The following is a 19,079-nucleotide window of genomic DNA, read 5'->3' on the forward strand; positions in this document are numbered from 1 at the left end:
TGATGTTCCTGAAATCTCATGGATATTCTTTGTGTCATTTTTAAATATTTCTGTAAGCAGTGCTCTGAACAGGTGGTCCCTTCTGGTTTTACTTCTCTTGTTGTGAAGTCTTTAACACAGTCCAAAAAGCAGGTTTCTGTAAGTTTATTGTAGGTTCCAAGAAATTCCTTAAACTGTTTTATCTGATCAGATTCTGGTATTTGTTCAGCCATATTCTTTTGGTATGCTTATTAGTCACCTCTTCTGATGCATGAGTTTCTTTTCTTTTCTGGAATAGTGGTTGTCCAAGAGGGTCTTCTTGAGGAAGGTGAGGGAAAGGGAATGATAAGAGCTAGACATGGGTGGCAGAGAGGCAAGTGTCTATAACTATGTTGTACTCTTTGTTGTTTGAACTTTATAAATGTATTCTCAAGTCAATCAAAACGTTAACTCTTTCAGTTAGATGACTGAAGGTTTAAGACAATCACAGAGATACCACAGTTTCAGAAATGCAGGGATGCATGGTGGGAGAGTTCACAGATGTTAAGTCTGGAGTGTACACTGATATTTCAGTCACCTTGGATTTTCTTGTGTTACCTTTATGTTGTATGCCATCAAGTCAATACCAACTCATACCGACCCTATATGACATAGAATTGATCCATAGGGCTTCTCAAACTGTAATCTTTATGAGGGAGTCCTGGTGTTGTGCTCATAGGTTAAGAACTGAACTGTTAACCACAAGGTTGGTGGTTCAAACCTACTAGCTGCTCCTTACACTTTTCAGGGTCGCTGTGCGTCAGAACTGACTAGATGGCATTTAATAATAAAATCTTTTTATGGGATTTGAACCACAGACCTTTTGGTTAGTAGATGAATGCTAACCTTTTTGTGCCACCAGGGCTGCTTATGTTAGAATTGTTGTGAAGAGCCGTTGAGTCAGTGCGACTCATAGCGACTCTGTATATGGTTTTCAAGGAGCTGCTGGTGAGTCCGAACTGCCAACAGTGTGGTTCAAATCGACCTTGCATTCCAGTGCTTATCTTACAATGTCACATCAGGATTTCTCATGTTAGAATTAGTGGTTGTGAATATTAAGTTTAAAAGCACTCTACTTTTTGCCTTGAAATGAACTGATAAATGTTTTTGATAATATGAAATGTATGTTAGGAAGACATTTCTTATTTTAATAATAGTAGTATAGCCAAGTTTATATTGTTTCTTGATGACTCCAGGTCAAATTGATCAAGATCAGTTGTAATATGCTGGGACACAGTGTTTCCTTTTGTAGTTTCTGTGAAATACGTGTGTTCGCAGCTGTGCCAGATGGTATCAAACTCATGTTTTTTCTTTTCTAGTTCCTGTGTCTGTGCATTGGAACTAATGTCCAGTATCCCTCAGTGTAAAACATTTACTTATTCAGAGCTTTGCTACAACAGCTTGTAACCATTTTTGCACAAGATTTATTATCCAAATAAAAATGGGCTCTATAAAATGTTTACATGGCTTACAAGTTCAGGCTAGAGATTGATTGTAGTCTTCTTTTATCACAGTAAGATTGCATCTTGTTTAAATGTGTAATAACAGTATCACTTTCTGTATATAAAGTAAAAATACCTTCTATGAAAGTAGAAAGCCTGTGAAGAAGCTAGGCAAGTCTAAAGAGGTTGGAAAAAAATCTGTGCATTAGAAGAAAAGTTGGAAATGATAAAGCATGATGGTGCTGTAAGGATAAGCACTGGGCTGATAAACTGCAAAGTCAAACCCACTTTCTCTTTGAGAGAAAGATGCAGCTATCTGCTCCTGTAAAGATTTACAGCCTCAAAAACTTTGTATTGGGGGCACTGTAAGTCAGAATCAGGTTTTGTTTTGTTTTTTTCATTGAGAAATGAAAGGATGTAAACTGACCAATGTACTGTCCTATATACCATGCAGTGTTTTTTTTCTGTGAGAGTAAATAAAAGCTAAAGTAGAGCAGATTTGGAAAGCTTTACTGCATTATTCAGTCACAGCATTATATTTTGGAAAGGTAGAAAAAGACCTTGTATATGGATTGATGGCCACAAGTAATGTGAGTTCCTTATAAACATTGATATATAGGTTTTCAGAGTATTTGAGTGCTACTTGGAGACTTGTGTTTATTAATAGGTTAGGGTTTTTGAGTGGGCTACAAACCTATTTTTTCCTGTTTGAAAACCTGGAATATAGCCTCCTGCTATATAAAAAGCAAACAAACGCTATTAGATGGATATTTAATGGAAGTAGAGTCCAAAATGCGTTTTAGAAGCCAGGAGATGAGACTTCCATTTCTCATACTTCAAACATGTTATTAGGAGGGTTCAGTCATTGGAAAAGGACATCGTCCTTGGTAAAGCGGAGGGTCTGAGAAAAAGAGGACGACCCGCAACAACAGGATTGACATAGTAGCAGCAACAATAGGCTCAAACGTAACAGCAGTTGTGAGGATGGCGCTGGACCTGGCAGTGTTTCATTCTGACTCGGGTCGCTATGTGTCAGAATCAACTTGACGGTACCTAACAGCAGCACCAGTAACAGAATCAAGTGGCAGAGATGTCAGTGTATAGTCTCTGGAATCAATCAGAGATAGATTGAATACTGACAACTCTCATGATAGATGTAACTTCGGGTAAGTAATTTTCCTAAGTCTACGAATCAACTTCTGTAAACTTGGTGCTAAGTGATTGGCACCCTCTGGTGTTAATGCAGTGTCGTGGCCCTGATTGCAGTAGCCCTCCACTGCCTGGCGCTCTCCTGTGTTGTTATGCTAGTACCCAGATCCCCAATATTGAAGCATCTAGAAGAATCATAACAACTTAATCAACTGGTTTCAGTCATGGGTACATACTTGAAAAGAGTACACTATACTGTCCTTGTCAACCTAAACCTACTTCTCTAGTAAGTTTGAATTCCCGAGATCTATTTCCTACTTCTATCTCAAGTATCCCTACTTCCTTTATTATCCTGAGTTGGCAAAATTTATTTCTTGCTTTGTTAAGAAAGTAGAAGCAGTCCTACAACCACCAAATCTACATAAAATGTATCTTCCCTTTCTTTCTCCTATTTCAGTGGAGGAAACTTCCTCCTTGACAAATGTCTTATGATGGCAGTGTCCTTATACTTTGATCCTGTGCTTAATTATGTTTTTTAAGTAACAGCTTTATTGAGATATAATTCACACACCATAAAATTAACTTAATTGAAGTGTTCAGTTCAGTAGCTTTTAGTATATTCACAGTGTTGTGCAGCCATCACCATAATCAATTTTAGAACATTTTCATTACCCCAAAAAGAACCCCCCAACTCATTGACTGTCACACTACCTTTTCCCCCCTCTTGCACTAGTCCCTGGGCAGCTACTAATCTATTTATGTAATAGATTTACATGTTCTGAATAGTTCCTATACATTACTCAGGTCATATGTGTTGTGTTTATTCTTGCTATACCATGTGTCTCTCTCCCTACTGGATCATTCCCAGCAACCATCAAAACATGTTCTAGTTTCTTTCTCCTATCTCTTAATTAAAACCACACTTAATCCCACATTTCTTTCCTGGCTATATCCCCATTTCTCTCTTATAGTTCAGAATTAGATTTCTCTAGAGTATTGTTTACATAGACTTCCACTTTATTGTGTATTCACAACCACCACCACCCTCACACACCCAGAAAAAGTTTTTGTGAGTGAGTAGTTGTGTTTGTTTCCTAGGGCAGCTGTAACAAATTACCACAAACTGGGTAGCTTAGTACAACAGAAATTCATTTTCTCAGCTCTGGAGGCTGGAAGTCCAAAATTAGGTATATGCAGCACCATGCTTCTGACAGATCTAAGGAAGAATCTTTTCTAGCCTTTTCCCACTTCTGGTTGTCAGCAATCTTGACATTCTTTAGGTTTGTAGCTGCATCACTGATGTCTACTTCCCAGTTTATGTGACCATCTCTCCTCTTTAGGAGTTTCTCGATAAGGTCCAGTCACGGGATTTAGGGCCCACCTAATTCAGTATGACTTTAATTATAACTGTAAAGACTCTTTCTAAATAAGGTCACTGGAGAGCTAGGGTTTCTTTATATCTTTTGGGGGGATACGATGCAACTAACAGTAGTTAAGCATCTCATGGAGTTCACTATTACATAGTAAAGTTTGTTTTATGAATGTATATTTCCTATTTATGTCTTTCAAGAAAAACTTTTAGTGTTTAATTTATCTGCATTCCTTAGGGTAAGTTAAACCCAAGCCCACATTTGGCATATGGCAAATCAAAGCTGTATCCCCATTTACTGTTTTTCATCCATTTACTTTTGAATCTACTCTAATCTGGTTCTTGCTGTCACTTTTAGAAATACCAACCCTATTTTCAAAATGAGTCTGGTGGCACAAGCAGTTTGCAGTCAGCTGCTAACCTAAAGGTTAGCAGTTTGCACTCATCCAGCACCTCTGTGGATCTACTTCTGTAAAGATTAAAGCCAAGAAAATGATAGAGCAGTCTACTGTCACTCGTGGGTCACTGAGTGAAGATTCAACAGTTCTTCTCAAGGTCACCAGTGAGCTCGCTCTTACTGATCTCTGCCTTCTTGGCTTCTTGTTTACTTTTGTGGGTTTCTGCATCCCTTATAGGCGATTTCTTAGTCATTTTAACTAGCAGCAAATATTTCCTTTACCCAGTTTGCAAATTTTGGTGTTTTTCAGGGCTCTATCCTAGACTTCTTTTCTCGCTCTCTAGTCTTACTTCTTAGGAGACCTGGTAGCATAGTGGATTATGAGCTGGGCTACTAACCACAAGGTCACTAGTTCGAATACCAGCCATTCTGTGAAAGAAAGATGAGGTTTTCTGCTCCCGTAAAGATATACAGCCTCCAAAACCCACCCTATACAGGGTTGCTATGAGTTGGAACCAACTTGACGGCACACAACCACCAGCACCAGTCTTTATTCTTGACTCTGAATTCTCGATCTCCAATCCAAGCTACTTCTCTGTGCTTGCTCCACACTTATTAAAAGACGGCTCACAGACATCTTAAACTTAGCCTGTTGTCTTGGTTCTCTAGTGGCGTGATAGCAGATACACCACAAGTAGGTGGCTTTAATGAGCAGAAATTTGTTTTCTGTCTTTTTCCTCATTCATGGTTCCTTGTTTCTAAGCTTAATATGCTCATTAATATTTCAAAAGACTTTAGAGACACCTTACCCTAATATAGTCTCATTAACTTAAAAATGGGATAGCATTTTCAAGTGAAGTAACTTAATCCATAGGTATATGTTAAGTGTCCATGAATCCTTTGGATTCATAGCAACCGTGTATAAAGTTTCCATGGAGTAGCTGATGGTTTGAATTACCATCCTTGTGGTTAGCAATCCACTGCTTATCCTATAGCATCACCACAGGACAACATTGTTGTTGTTAAGTGGTGGCTCATGGTGACCTTGTGTAGGGTTTCTGAGGAGTAGCTTGTGGGTTTGAACCACTGATATTCTTTTTTTTTTGCCAGCTCGCAAAGACTTTTATTCCCCTGTCTCGAGAGAATCCTTCCCCAGTTCCTCTTGACTGAGTAATATGGGTGAACCATTGATCTTGTGGTTAGCAACCTAGTGCTTATTTTACAGTACCACACCAGACTCCCACAGATAATACAGGGGTTATGATTTACAGTGCATATTTTTTTGAGGGGAGGCGCAGACAGTTCAGTCCATACATGTTTTAGATGGAGTACTTTGTTTCTTCCCCAAACCTGTTCCCTTCCTCTCTCCCAGTCTTTCTCCCCATTTCAGTAAATGACAGCACTGTCCTCCAAATTGACTTGGTTTAGATGGCATCCACAGCTCCTGTAGTTGTCAGGTGCCATCGAGTCAGAACCGACTCATAGCGACTCCATGCACAGCAGAACGAAACAATGTCTGGTCCTGGGCCAACCTCACTACCACTGCCACACTTGAGTCCATTAATGCTGCCACCTGACCAATCCATCTCGTTGGGGGTCTTCCTCTTTTTCGCCGAACCTCCATCTTACCAAGCATGATATCCTTCTCTAGCGACTGTTCCCTCCTGACAATATACCCAAAGTATGAGAGATGAAGTTTAGCCATCTTGGCCTCTAAGGAGCATTCTGGCTGCACTTTCCAAAACAGATCTATTGGTTCTTTTGGCACCCATGGCACTTTAAGTATTCTCCAACACCACAATTCAAAGACATCAATTCTTCTACGATCTTCCTTATTCACTGTCCAGCTTTAGCATCCATATGAGGTTATTGAAAATATCATGGCTTGGGTTAGGCACACCTTAGTCCTCAAGCTGACATCTTTGCTTGTCAACTGCAGTAGTACTGGCCATCAACATTTTGCTCTAAAGTATTGCGCTAATTTCATATTTCATGAGCTGTCTTTACCCTTTTACTACTTGTCTTCCTAAACCATTCTACTAGCTTAAAGAATGATCTTTTGAAAATGAAAAAAAACCAAAAAAACTTTGTTTAAACATAGTTCTTGACATTCTTACTCTGATATTCCCTTCCTTTTGTTAACTTGATTCCACTGAACGTAATCTTTCATGGGCTTTTTCATTCATACCAAACTTTCTTGTCTTAGCACTTTTGCAGTGCTTTTTCCTCTACTTAGACTTTCTTCTTCGTTGTTTTGACATGTCTGTGTCTACACTTCACAAACTCAGCTTAAGTGTCAGTCATGCTGAATAACAGATTCCCATGCCTGTATTCTCTGCTTCAGCCTTTTGTTTCTGCTGTGGCATTTACCATAATTTACGGTTACTTTATTTGTCCCCCAAAAGAATATAAGCCCCGTGGCATCAGAAAGCCATGTCTGCTTTGTTCACCAGTGCAACTCTACTATATAATCTGGTGCCTAGAACATAGTTATTGTTTAGAACTTACTTTGAATGAGATACCGAATACTGTTATTTGAAACTGAGTAGCTACATGAACTTCATGATAACTACTTCATTAGGACTTTGGGGCTCTCCAAGCTTTCTCAGATTATTAACATTCTCAGAATCTGATATCCATGTAAAATTTAAATACACCTTTGCACTTTAGGAAATCTGTCGTATATTATTTATTTCTTAAAACATTTTCTTTCAAAGAATATTTTTGAAGTGCAACCTTTAATTTTCTGTATTGCTAAAAGTTTTGTAATATCTAATAATGTTCCTTTGTTGTTTCTAATGTGCACAACAGGATGCTGAAAACGCCATTCAACAGATGGGTGGCCAGTGGCTTGGTGGAAGACAAATCAGAACTAACTGGGCAACCCGAAAGCCTCCAGCTCCAAAGAGTACATATGAGTGTAGGTGTATTGGAGAAGAAAAGGAAATGTGGAGTTTTGGAGAAAAATACACTAGATTTTAAATGTTAGAGCTGTTCCCGGAGACTTATTGCAGAAATAGATGAGAAGCAAATCAAGACTACTATTCAAAAATGTACTTAGTTTTCATTTTTGTAATTATAGCAAATGATATTATCTCTGTGTCAAGTCTCCTATTAAAAATAGAGAATCTGGATAATTTTTTACACATTCTTTGTGGGAGATTTAATGTTAAACTTAAATGTGATATATATTATATAAGCAGTCTGCTCAAGGTAAATACTAACATTGTAACAGTGTCGTTACTGCTGCTTTTACCTTTCCAGCGAACACCAAACAACTGTCATATGATGAGGTGGTCAATCAGTCTAGTCCGAGCAACTGTACTGTATATTGTGGAGGTGTTACTTCTGGGCTAACAGGTATGGGATCTTTACCTTTCTGGCATCTCAATTTAATTTTTAAACCCAGAAGCTTAATGTTTGTAGGAATTTTATATAGCCTAGTGTATTTGTTTGTTTGTTTAATTTGTGTTTGTTTTTTATCTAACAGAACAATTAATGCGTCAGACTTTTTCACCATTTGGACAAATAATGGAAATTCGGGTCTTTCCAGATAAAGGATATTCATTTGTTCGGTAGGGATATTTTTTATTTGCTTTTAACCCCTCCCTCCCCCCCACACACATATAATTTTTTTATATTTAACCTAGTGATTTTCTTAAACATTTACCTTGATTAAAGAAGTAGAAATTTCTCTAGTATTTAGTATTTGTTGGGATTTCTTGTTTTGCTTATTTTTTGCTCTCTCTGAACACAAGGTCAGAAAACTTCATCCTTTATTAAAATAAAGTTTCTCCACAGTAGATCTAGGGGTTGAGGGGAGAAACAAAGAAAATATGCCAGCCTGCTATATTCTTTTATGTAAGCTGCCTGTTTTCATTTCAAATTCAGTTTGATTTTTAAAGTAGGTTTTATTCATAAGTATTTAAAGGAATTTGTATCTGTAATTCTTCATGTTGTTTTTAATAGGTTCAATTCCCATGAAAGTGCAGCACATGCGATTGTTTCTGTTAATGGCACCACTATTGAAGGGCATGTTGTAAAATGCTACTGGGGCAAAGAGACTCTTGATATGATAAATCCCGTGCAGCAGGTGAGAGGCTTTTTGGTTTGGGGATTTGGTTGTTGGTCTAGTAATAAGGGTTATTATTTTTTTAAATTGTAATCCTTAATAATAAGTTTATTGAGTTTAACTAAAATGATAGTATTATGGTTCCAGAGTGGGAGTAGTGGTTCATGGATTGCAGTGGTGGCATGGTGAATGTGACTGCCTCATTTAACTGAGGCTCACACAGTGGATTTTAAAATGCTCCGACAAACCTAACAGGGTGTAAACTCTTTCTTCAATTCACATGCTATTTGGAGAACTTTGAACAAACATGCTTGTCTCAACTAAAACAATGTTCCTAAAACCATATTCAGAGCTTTAGCATATTCTTTTAGATTTTGCTACTCTTGTTTGTCCAGGCAGCTTTAGTGGTTCAAACCTGTCCCCACAAAATTTTCTATGAGCAAGTTGTAAATGGAGCACACAGAGATGGGAGTAAGAAAATCCTAAATTCAGTTTTTCACATAAATAAATTGAGTATGTTGTTAAGTGCCGGGGAGTGAGTTTTAACTCATAGTAATCCTGTATAGGGTTTCTGAGGCGTATCTGGTGAGTTTGAACCTCCAAGCTTGAGGATCGAACTAATTTTATGTTCTAGTGCATTATACCACAGTGCTACACCAGGACTCCAAATTGAATATAAGAATAATATTTGTACCTTCCCATCTAAAGGAAACGGTTATGTGGATAGTTTATAAACATTTAAACTTTATACTGTGTGCAATATTACCACTAAGACACTATCTGCTGCCTTACAAAGGGTACACATTCAGGACATCAGGTAAAATTATGACAGTGCAACCTTAACTTTTTTAAGAAGTCACTAAACTTGTTTAAAATGTCATTTTCATTATAATGATGGCTATATTGTGATTAAATATATATGGATTACTTCTGTATAGATAACTTCAAATTACATTAAATTATCTGTGACATTTTTATTTAAAAGCAGAATCAAATTGGATATCCACAAGCTTATGGCCAGTGGGGCCAGTGGTATGGAAATGCTCAACAAATTGGCCAATACATGCCTAATGGTTGGCAGGTACCTGCATATGGAATGTATGGTCAGGCATGGAACCAGCAGGGATTTAAGTAAGCATATTTGCTCTTTTCCTTTATTAACCTTAGAATATGTTATGAATTTAGAACACAATTTTTAAGTAATTAGTAGGTAATGGGGCCCTCTGTCTTAAAGCATAATTTTTAGCCTTTAAAAAAATTTACGTTTAGAATGGTTTTTAATTTACAATTTTAAATATTTCTCGCTATTAAATTTTACTTGGAAATATGTTGCCTCGAGGTAAAATCAACTCCATAAAAAATATTGGTGGTGACTGATAATGTATCAACCAAATTTTTAGTAAGAAAATGAAGAACTTAACGTAGTCAAGCTTTTTACATGACATTTAATAAGCAGCTCTTAGGTATAATTATTTTGATACCAGTTTTGTTCAACATGCTTTTTCTGTGCAAAAGCAGTTGCTAATATATTGTTTTATGACAAGCTTCTTTATATACCCTGATGAAGCAATTTTACTTAAATTTCTGAACTAGAAATAATAATACTTCACTATTATAAAAGAATTTTTAATTTTAATATTGAAAAATTTGTGAGCTTACATATGCTAGCAATTGTTTCAATTTCTTCTTGGGTAACATAAATGCTTGTTACTGTTGTTGCTGTTCAGTGCCAAAGATTTGGTTCGGACTCAAGTGACCCTGTGTAGGGTTTTTGTGGCCTCATCTTTCTCCTATGGAGTGGCTGGTGGGCTCAAACAGCTGACCTGTGGTTCACAGTCCAGTGCTTATCCTATGGAGCCACTTCGCTCCCAATATAAATACTAGCCCTTATAACAACTTATGTCCAATCCAAATGGGCATTTTCCTTTCTGAGATGGGATTTATTTAAAGGGGATCAATGTTTTAAAAAAAAAGGTTAAGAGGATTATTAGCTGTAATTCCTGAGAATTGAACATATGGAGATGCTTAGATTTAAGGGAAAAAACCTTTGCCTTTTCTTTCTCTGATATAATAATTGTTCTTATGATTAGGTTTAAGAAAAAGTATATTTCTCATTTCCCATAAGTCTGTTACTTGTTTCTGGCATTGCATTTTATTTTAATCAGTGTATTTCCTCTTCCCTCTGTTTCTTTCACATTCTCTACCAGTCAGACACAGTCTTCCGCACCATGGATGGGTCCAAATTACGGCGTGCAGCCACCTCAAGGGCAGAATGGCAGCATGTTGCCTAACCAGCCGGCGGGGTATCGAGTGGCAGGGTATGAAACCCAATGAGAAAGGACTCCAGAATCTAAAGCCAGTGGCTTGAGGCTACAGGGAGTGTAGTAAAGCCTTTGTTTACTTAAAAGATTTATCAAATCAGTCAGTGCAAATGTCAGATACAATGTATTTATTTAAAAGATTCATTTTTTTAATCATGAAATTACTTATCATCCACATTGTTTAAAAAAAAACAAGATGCTGGATGTCTGCCAATTTTTGCCTTCATTACCTTTTTTGATAAAGTTTAAAGTTTCTCAGATCCTTGTTTCAAATAAAAATGCAGGGATTGCTGCCACTTTTTTAAATTGAGGCAGGAAATTGCACAATGTTGTACTTTTTTCCACTAAAGTAGTGTGCAGTTCTAGTTTGCATTCCTGATATGATTTAAAACATGTAATATAAAGATGTAAAAAAAAAAAAAAGACAAACCAAAACTGTGCAGAGTCTAGAAGTTCTTTATTACCTTCAGCTTGTGCACAATTCTGTTTTAGGTTTAAAAAAAAAAAAAAAAAGGCATTGTTTGAGTTGTCCCATCTCTACTTTTATCCCTTTGGGGTTTTTAAATATAAATTATTAGTTTACATCATTTTTGTATCAACCATTTTTTCACAAATTTGTCTTGCCTTATTAAAGTTCTGTAAAATAAGACTTAAATGGAAAAAAATGATGTTCACTTAAATTGAAAACTTTTCTCAGATGGATTGATAATTACATTCATTTGTGTTTTATATGAGAAGGTGCCTCGAGAATTCTCTGTTGGATTTGTTGAAATGGATTTTTATCTTCTGTGATGAACTTTGCTGTGTACCTGGAAATCTAAAAAAACTTGTTACTAAAGAAAATTTCTGGAATGTGATAAGTTCTTATGAACCCATGTTAATTTCATGTGTCAACTTCTACATTTATGTGTATTATTTCATTATGTAAAATGTTTTAGCAATTTAATATTTTGCACAGTTAGCGAACTTTGTATGTCATTTCCTTCTTAAAGGTATCATGCAGAGTTGACATGAGACTTATAAGGTTTTAAGTTGTTTGCATGTGAATATCAAATACATACTTTGGTAGTCTTTGAATACAAAGTCATCTGCTCTTGTTTTTCAAGAATTTTGAGACATAAAATTGTATGTAAAGGAATATATTAAGTTGCCATTTTCTAGTCAGATTTACTTAAAAAGAGTAAGTCGACTTCATTGTAATATGTACAAATGATAGCTGTGAAACTGTAGAATATCCTTATGTCAGGCTTGGGGTTCATTGTGAACTCTAATGCTAGCCTAAAGGACCAGCCGGGCAAAGCATTTTTTAAATGTTCAGAGGCCAAAAAAACAAACAAAAAACACTTAAAATCCTACCTCCTTAAAGAGCCTTCAAAGAGGAGAATCCTCAGTGCAATCATTACTTTTATTCCTTTGGTACCAGTTTTCCTGGAGTTCCCAATTTTATCATTTTGGGGTATCTCCGAGCATTAAGAGGCTTAGTCTTTGATGGCATTGTTCTAGTTTTGACATTTCTAGTATATTTCAGTCGTTTTAGAAGAGTTGTGGGAGACTGTTTTGTTTTCAGCAAAGGTCACAAACCACCTTCCTTGACTCACAAAGGGTGAAGGTTCTCCAGTGTACATATTTGGATATTTGCTTTTTGGTTTTTTTTCCTTTTAAGACCTTCAGAGAACTCCCAGAATTTTATGTAGGAACAGAAAAGGTCTGTGAAGTCTTAGAGTTTCCTGGCCTGTATCTTCCAGGTGGGAACAAATGACTCTAAACTGGTCTCTACGCCAGTATCCTTCTAAATCAGAGCCCAGAAAAGACCACTTTGTAGTGCATAATTCTCTGGAGCTCAATTCTATGCAGTTGTGCTGATGTTTCATTAAGTCACTGTACATTTTTAAGTGTTGGTACATTAAAAGTTGCTTTATGGACGATAAGTAAAATTTTAAAATACTTGGAAATTTTATTTCCTTGTTAACTTTTACAGATCAGGGCGTGTAACCAAAAGCAGCTTAAATGAAATACTCTAAAAAAATAAAATATCAGGAAGCTATTTTTAGATTCCTCTGGCTTATGTTTCTATTTTAGGACCCTCATGATTTTCACTTATTCAAAAATATTTTTATTTCCTAAACATCTTAAGGACTGCAGGGTAAATTAATTGGGCATAAAGGATTTAAGCAAAAGTTCAGTTTTCTTTTATTTGGACTATCAAATAATACCACTTTTTATTAGCCAGTATATTTTCATATTGCACAGATCTTAAAATGTACATTAACTACATTTTGAGAAGACAATAGTATCATTACTCATGATGAAAAGGTTACTACTGAACAAATTCACATTTCAGGAACATTGCTAACTTCTATTTAACTCTTAGTGTTGAAACAAGTTATTTAAGGATTTTCCATCAAAACTCATACTAGTGTTATTAGTATCAGGTAAGGAAATTAAAATTTCTAAAATGGTTTCATTCTCTACAATATGCATTCAGATTTACTTTAAAATACATCTGGTACTGTAAAGAACCTGAAGTGATTCATAGTTAATGAGTCATTAATCCAGTATTCTTTACCCTGACTGTTTGGATATTAAAGTTCCTTTATGTTTTCTATAGACTATGGGATTTTCTTGCAGTGATTGTTGTGTGTGAGAAGTTTTTTTATTTTGTTTCGTTTTCTGTCTTTTCTTTTTGATCTAGCTGTATGATTAACTCAAAAGGTGTTTTTTTGTTTTATTTTTTAATCTTATACCGGGAACCATGGTTCACATTGGGTTACAGAGAAATTGTTTTTTGCAGATAAAAGTAGTGCTGAAACAAGGATCTCATTTTCCCAGTTGATACCTTACTGTTGAAAATGAGATTCACATTCTAGTTTTATTCTTTTGTCCCTGTGTTTGCTCATCTTCTTTTTGTATGCTTGCTAGTGTTTATTCCCTTTGAGAAGGTAGTTGATGAGAGCTAGATTGCATTTAAAAAGGGAGTCAGGTTTTACCAGCTGCTTTAAAGGCTCTTGAGGCTTCAGTTAAGTTTGAAAAGTAAAATGTGTTTGTAGGAAATGCGAAAACGAATACAAACCTGTCGATGAAGAGTGAAGATTTTTCTAAAACCAATTTCATTTGTTTGTTAGGGTGTGTTGCATTTTATTTCAGTCATTCTTTTGACTATGGTATTTAGAACTTGAAAGAAGATACCTCCAAAACAATGATTTTTTAATTTAATAGCTTTAGTAAATACATGTGACTACTTCTCAGTTGACTATGATTTACTTCCTTCATTTGGAAGACCTTAATTCCTTCGGAGACAGCCAAACTTGAAGCTTACAGTATTAGCAGGAATATGTCTTGAATGACACACTCAGTTATTAGACATTTCTATTTTATCCAATCACTTGGCTAAAGCACCAGCATCATAGGTTGTGTTTTTGCCAAGATTTACTAACTACCCTATAGCAAACATGTCTAAAGTTGATTGCTGATGTTAATTCTAAGAATAATTAAACTAAGGACAAATAGACTGTTAAGTCAGCCACTAGACTAAAATGAGACAGCCTATACAAAAAAATGAGAATGAAGCAGAATTTTGCATACTGGATAAATAAGATTCTTAGATCTTTATCTTTAATTAGTTCCAGAATACCATCAGCCAGTCTTATACCTACCAGGCAGAATGGTGGAGGTCCCTTTCCTAGACAAACTCAACTACTCCTAAGAGAAGAAACTATGTATGTGGGTCCCTACCCTAAAAAAACCCATCTGCCAACCAATACCCTTACAATAAAGTACACCACCAGTCTATAAGTCCTGCCTATATACGCTGTTCCAACTGGGTTTCTCCTGTTTCACTTTTAAATAGGGACAGCCAAAGATAATCAGAATTCTTGCAAATAAACTTTGATCAAGAAAGGTTGATCTTTGATAATAAATAGCTGGCAGGAAGTAGAAACTATCCAAGACCTATAATAGCCTCAGATAAAAAAAAATACAGCATGATTCTAGTAAAACATCACAAGAACTTAAAATATTAATAAATTCTGTGAGTTTTTTTAAAAAAAGGAAATGCTCTAGAACAAAAATTAAAAGTGGAAAGAGTGTGGGGAACAGCTCAGGAGGTTTCATATCCAACCATTAGGAGTTCCTAGGAGAGAATTGCGAAAACGAGAGATGGAAAACGCTTATATTTTATTTGGGAAAACGAAAGAAATTTTACCTGGTGAAATGACGAATCTTAAGATTTAAAAAAAGGCTACTGAGTTATCAAAACAAAATTTAACACCCATACTAAGAGTTACCAGCATGGAATTTTAGAACACCAGACAAAAATATGCTAAAAGATTACGTACAGCAAAAGACTTACTTTTAGATTGTGTTCTAAAAATTAAGAAAACAGTTAACATTTGTTCAGGCAACATTTGATCACATGTTCATCAGTGATCTTGTAAGGTTATAAAAGAGCACAGATTTGGATCGAAGAGCGGAACATAGGAAGGGAAGAGCTCCCTGCGCATGTGTATCTTACGTCTCCTGTATAAAAGTGGTACAGCACGTATACAGGGAGGATTCAAAAAGTTCATGGAGAAATTCCATTTTCTTTTTCATTTTTCAATTAAATTTTTGAAGCCCTCCTTGTATAACTTGTCTTGATAGTCATAATAAACACTTGTGTTACTGGCTTAATGTGTGCTGCACATCTATCTGAAAAGTTTGACTCAATCTCATTTATCTCAGATTTGAGTGTTGTCGTGTTGTCTCGCTCTTTAACTTTCTTTCAAAATATTACTGTAAATTGCATCATGTTTCCCAAATGCAGCAAGACTAGTACTAGTAACAGCAGCCAGAGGCAAAGAAGATGTACCAGTTTGGAAGTGAAACAAAACAACGCTAAAGTGGAAAATCAGTGAATGTTGTTGCTCATGATTTAGGGGTACCTCACTCTACAATCACTGCGATCTTCAAAAGCAAAAGATTCTCCAAAGAAAAAATTCTCCCACGTATTAAACGATCAGCTCCACTGAAGGCTACAAGGCTAATGAAAATGCAAAAGGAACCTGTATCAGATGTGGAGAGACTGCTGATGATGTGGCTTGAGAAACAAAACACAAAAGCAAATCCTTCAGCACATTGATGATCCCTGCTAAGGCATGAAGCTTGTTGAAAATGCTTAAAGAAAAAGCAGGACCAGACTACATACAACACGGTGTTTGCACAACGTCCAAATCACGTAATGTCCTATTTCATAGACTGTATCATGGGTGATACATGGCTATAATAAAAATAATAAATTCATTACTGTTGAGGTGATTTTGACTCATGGCAGCCCCATGTGTTACATAGTAGAACTGCTCCACAGGGGTTTTTGTTTTTTTATTGTAATCTTTACAGATCCCCAGGCCTATGTGCCACAGCACCCCTGAGTGGGTTTGAACCTCCAGCCATTCAGGTTAGTTGTTAAATGCCATCAAATTGGTTCCAACTCATAGCGACCCTATGTAGGGCTTCTGAGGAGTGACTGATGGATTTGAACCACTGACCTTGCCGTTGGTAGTCCACTGCTTATCCTACAGTGCCACAGTAGGACCCCTTTATATTAGGAGTCAAGTGCAAACCAATTGTGCCACCCTTATGAAGCATAATACTGGTCTTAAAAGTGAATTACAAGCTGAGCTGCTAACTGCAAGGTCAGCAGTTCCAAGTCTTACCAGCTGCTTCACAGGAGAAACATGAGGCTTTCTGCTCCTGTAAAGATTTATAGCCTCAGAAATAACCCTATACAGGCTTACTGTGAGTAACCGACTCCATGGCACATAACTACCAGCCACCACTGATCATAGGTTTTCAACAATATTGAAGCTAGGGATTAATGGTAGTGCCTTCAAAAGTTGGAATGAATACCTGGTTATATTTCATTAAAGGTGGCAATAAAAGGCATGATTAAGCATTCAAGTTCTCAGATTTTCCTCCCATTTAATCAAAAAGGAAAATCAAGAAAAAAGTAGACATAGAGTCTAGAAATGGGATGCAACACAGGAAAAGAAAGCAGTTTCAGCAGTTACTCCACAATTGCTAAAGGCTAGACCTGGAGTCCTGGTGTTGCATTGTGGGATAAAGCACTGGATAGGAAGGTCGGTTTGAACCACAAGGTCAGCAGTTCAAACTCACGAGCTGCTCCTTGGAAACCCATACAGAGTCTCTGTAAGTTGGAATTGACTCAACGGCACTTTACAACAGACCTGAGGTTACCTGACAGGTTAGGCTATGTAGAAGATTGTATGTTGCTAAGTGCCATAGAGTCGGTTCAGAACCATAGTGATAACTATAGGGTTTCCAAGGACCAGCTGGTGAGATTGAACTCCTGACTTTTCGGTTCAAACCGACTGCAGTGCAGTGTATTAACCCACAATGCCACACCAGGAGTCTAGAAGATTGTGTAGTGGCCCATTTGACAGAGCTTTAAATATGTAAGATATATTTGAGGGAAGTCAGAAAAATGAAAAAGTACAATGTATTGTCAGGAAAAAATACAAGGAATGTTCCTAAGGTACTAAGATGATAACGTCGTGGAAACCCTGAGATCATCTCCAATAAATGAGAATTCTGTCAACAAAAAATGAGATAAATTCCTCATCTCCCATAATAGAATGTTGTTAATACCTAGAGATGATTAATGAAAAATGCGTATTAGAGAGAAACCAGAAGGAAAAAAGTATCCTCCTAATTTCCTTATTTGTAAAATGTAAATAGTACCTAGAGGATTGATTATAAGATTGAGAGCTTTTATAAAAAACAGACTGCCTGACATGAAACATTCAAAACGTTAACTATAGTCTCAAAGGAATTATTCAAGAGCAACCCTTTTCTGGATAAATGGATTATATTATGCGGGTTTGTTTTTTTTGTCATTAGTTTCTTGTCCTGTTTAGTCACTTAAAATGCTTATCAAAAAACACGCTTCTTTGCCAGAGATGGAGGCAGAGATGGGGGCATGGAGAGTGGGAGCGGCTGAGGACTCTAGATTCATCAACTAAGAAGAGAAGGACTAAGAACTGGTGGCCAGGAGGCAGACTTGCAGAATGTGCCCTTTGGAGATGTAATTTATTATATATGCCTGAGTGGGGTTTTTTGTTTGTGTGTTTTTTTAAAAAAAGCTAAAGTGGATAAAGAGAAATACTTTTAACTGATGGTATATGGAGGGGATTATAATCAATGTAATGAAACAAGTTATATGAATGACTGAATGTGAAACTGATGATGTGCCCTGTAAACTTTCACTCAATCCACAATAAAAACCTTAAATTAAAAAAAAAAAAAAAAACACTCTTCTTGTTACATGCCGTCATGTTGGTTCTGATCCATACCGACCCTGTGTAGGGTTTCCAAGGAGCACCTTGTGATTCAAAGTCCAATGCCGATCCTACAGCACCACACCAGGAGTCCTAAAGAACAAGCAGTGCTTATGGAAACTGTAGACAGCACTAGGGTTAAAAGACCACTTGATTTTGTGAATTCTGCCTTATATTCAGGTCCAGTTCCAGTTTTTCACATAAGACAATTTTATAAGAGGTCAACAGATTTTAAAAAATTAAGTTTAATGGCATAAAAATCTTGCATCATATTCCCCGTGTGGCGCTGCAGGATAATGCACTGGATCCCAAGATCAGTTTGAACCGCACGGTTGGTGGTTCAAACTCACCCACTGCTCCTTGAGGACTCTACAGGGTTGCTATGGGTCAGAACCTACTCAACAGCACTTAACAACAAACCTTCCATAAGAGATGAAGCTTCTAGTACTGATGATAGCAGCTCATGAGGTGGGTTTCACATTGAAAAAGACAGAGTGGTTGACAACTTTTAACTCCTTACAGGAAACTGCTAGTAGAAAAAGGTAAACTTTGGTAAGTTTCTGCAAAATCTACTAAGTGCCCTTAAATCTTCCCATAACTCAAGATGCCTTTGAAAATTGCCCAAACAAGTTGTAACTTCCAGATCAGTGCTTTCTCACCAAACTTGCATTACAAATAGTGAAAAGTTAGGAATTAGGTAGGGATTTTGCACCATTCTGAATTTCACAGAGTAAACTGAAGGTCTTTGAAAAATGTTTTTCTATTACAGGTAGGTTAAATGTTTTACTGTCTGAAGCAAAGTATTCAGTTACATTACAAACCTAAATCATTTACTTAGAACAGTAATGTTTTAGACATTTCATGGTTTTTGCTCCTCAGATAAGTAGGATTCCCTAGAATTTGGTGTTAAGATTTAGAAAAGGAAGGATCTGTGCTCCAACATTTTTTTTTTTTAATGAAAGAACAACATGGCTTTTGCT

The 19,079-nt window shown here is 36.5% G+C and overlaps 1 protein-coding gene across 2 annotated transcripts in view; it reads left to right on the top strand.

Moving 5' to 3' along the window:
• Positions 1-13,885, top strand: part of TIA1 (TIA1 cytotoxic granule-associated RNA binding protein) — a 37,779-nt gene extending 23,894 nt beyond the window's left edge. For both annotated transcript variants that reach the window (XM_006862920.1, XM_006862921.1), the window contains 6 exons: positions 7,187-7,295; positions 7,640-7,735; positions 7,866-7,950; positions 8,345-8,468; positions 9,433-9,578; positions 10,655-13,885. In XM_006862920.1, coding sequence (XP_006862982.1) covers positions 7,187-7,295; positions 7,640-7,735; positions 7,866-7,950; positions 8,345-8,468; positions 9,433-9,578; positions 10,655-10,781 — 687 coding nt within the window. In that variant the 3' untranslated portion in view covers positions 10,782-13,885. The remainder of the gene's footprint in view (positions 1-7,186; positions 7,296-7,639; positions 7,736-7,865; positions 7,951-8,344; positions 8,469-9,432; positions 9,579-10,654) is intronic.
• Positions 13,886-19,079: the final 5,194 nt, after the last annotated feature.

This window comes from Chrysochloris asiatica, unplaced genomic scaffold (assembly GCF_000296735.1).
Source record: "Chrysochloris asiatica unplaced genomic scaffold, ChrAsi1.0 scaffold00052, whole genome shotgun sequence".
In the NCBI taxonomy this organism is placed as follows: domain Eukaryota; kingdom Metazoa; phylum Chordata; class Mammalia; order Afrosoricida; family Chrysochloridae; genus Chrysochloris; species Chrysochloris asiatica.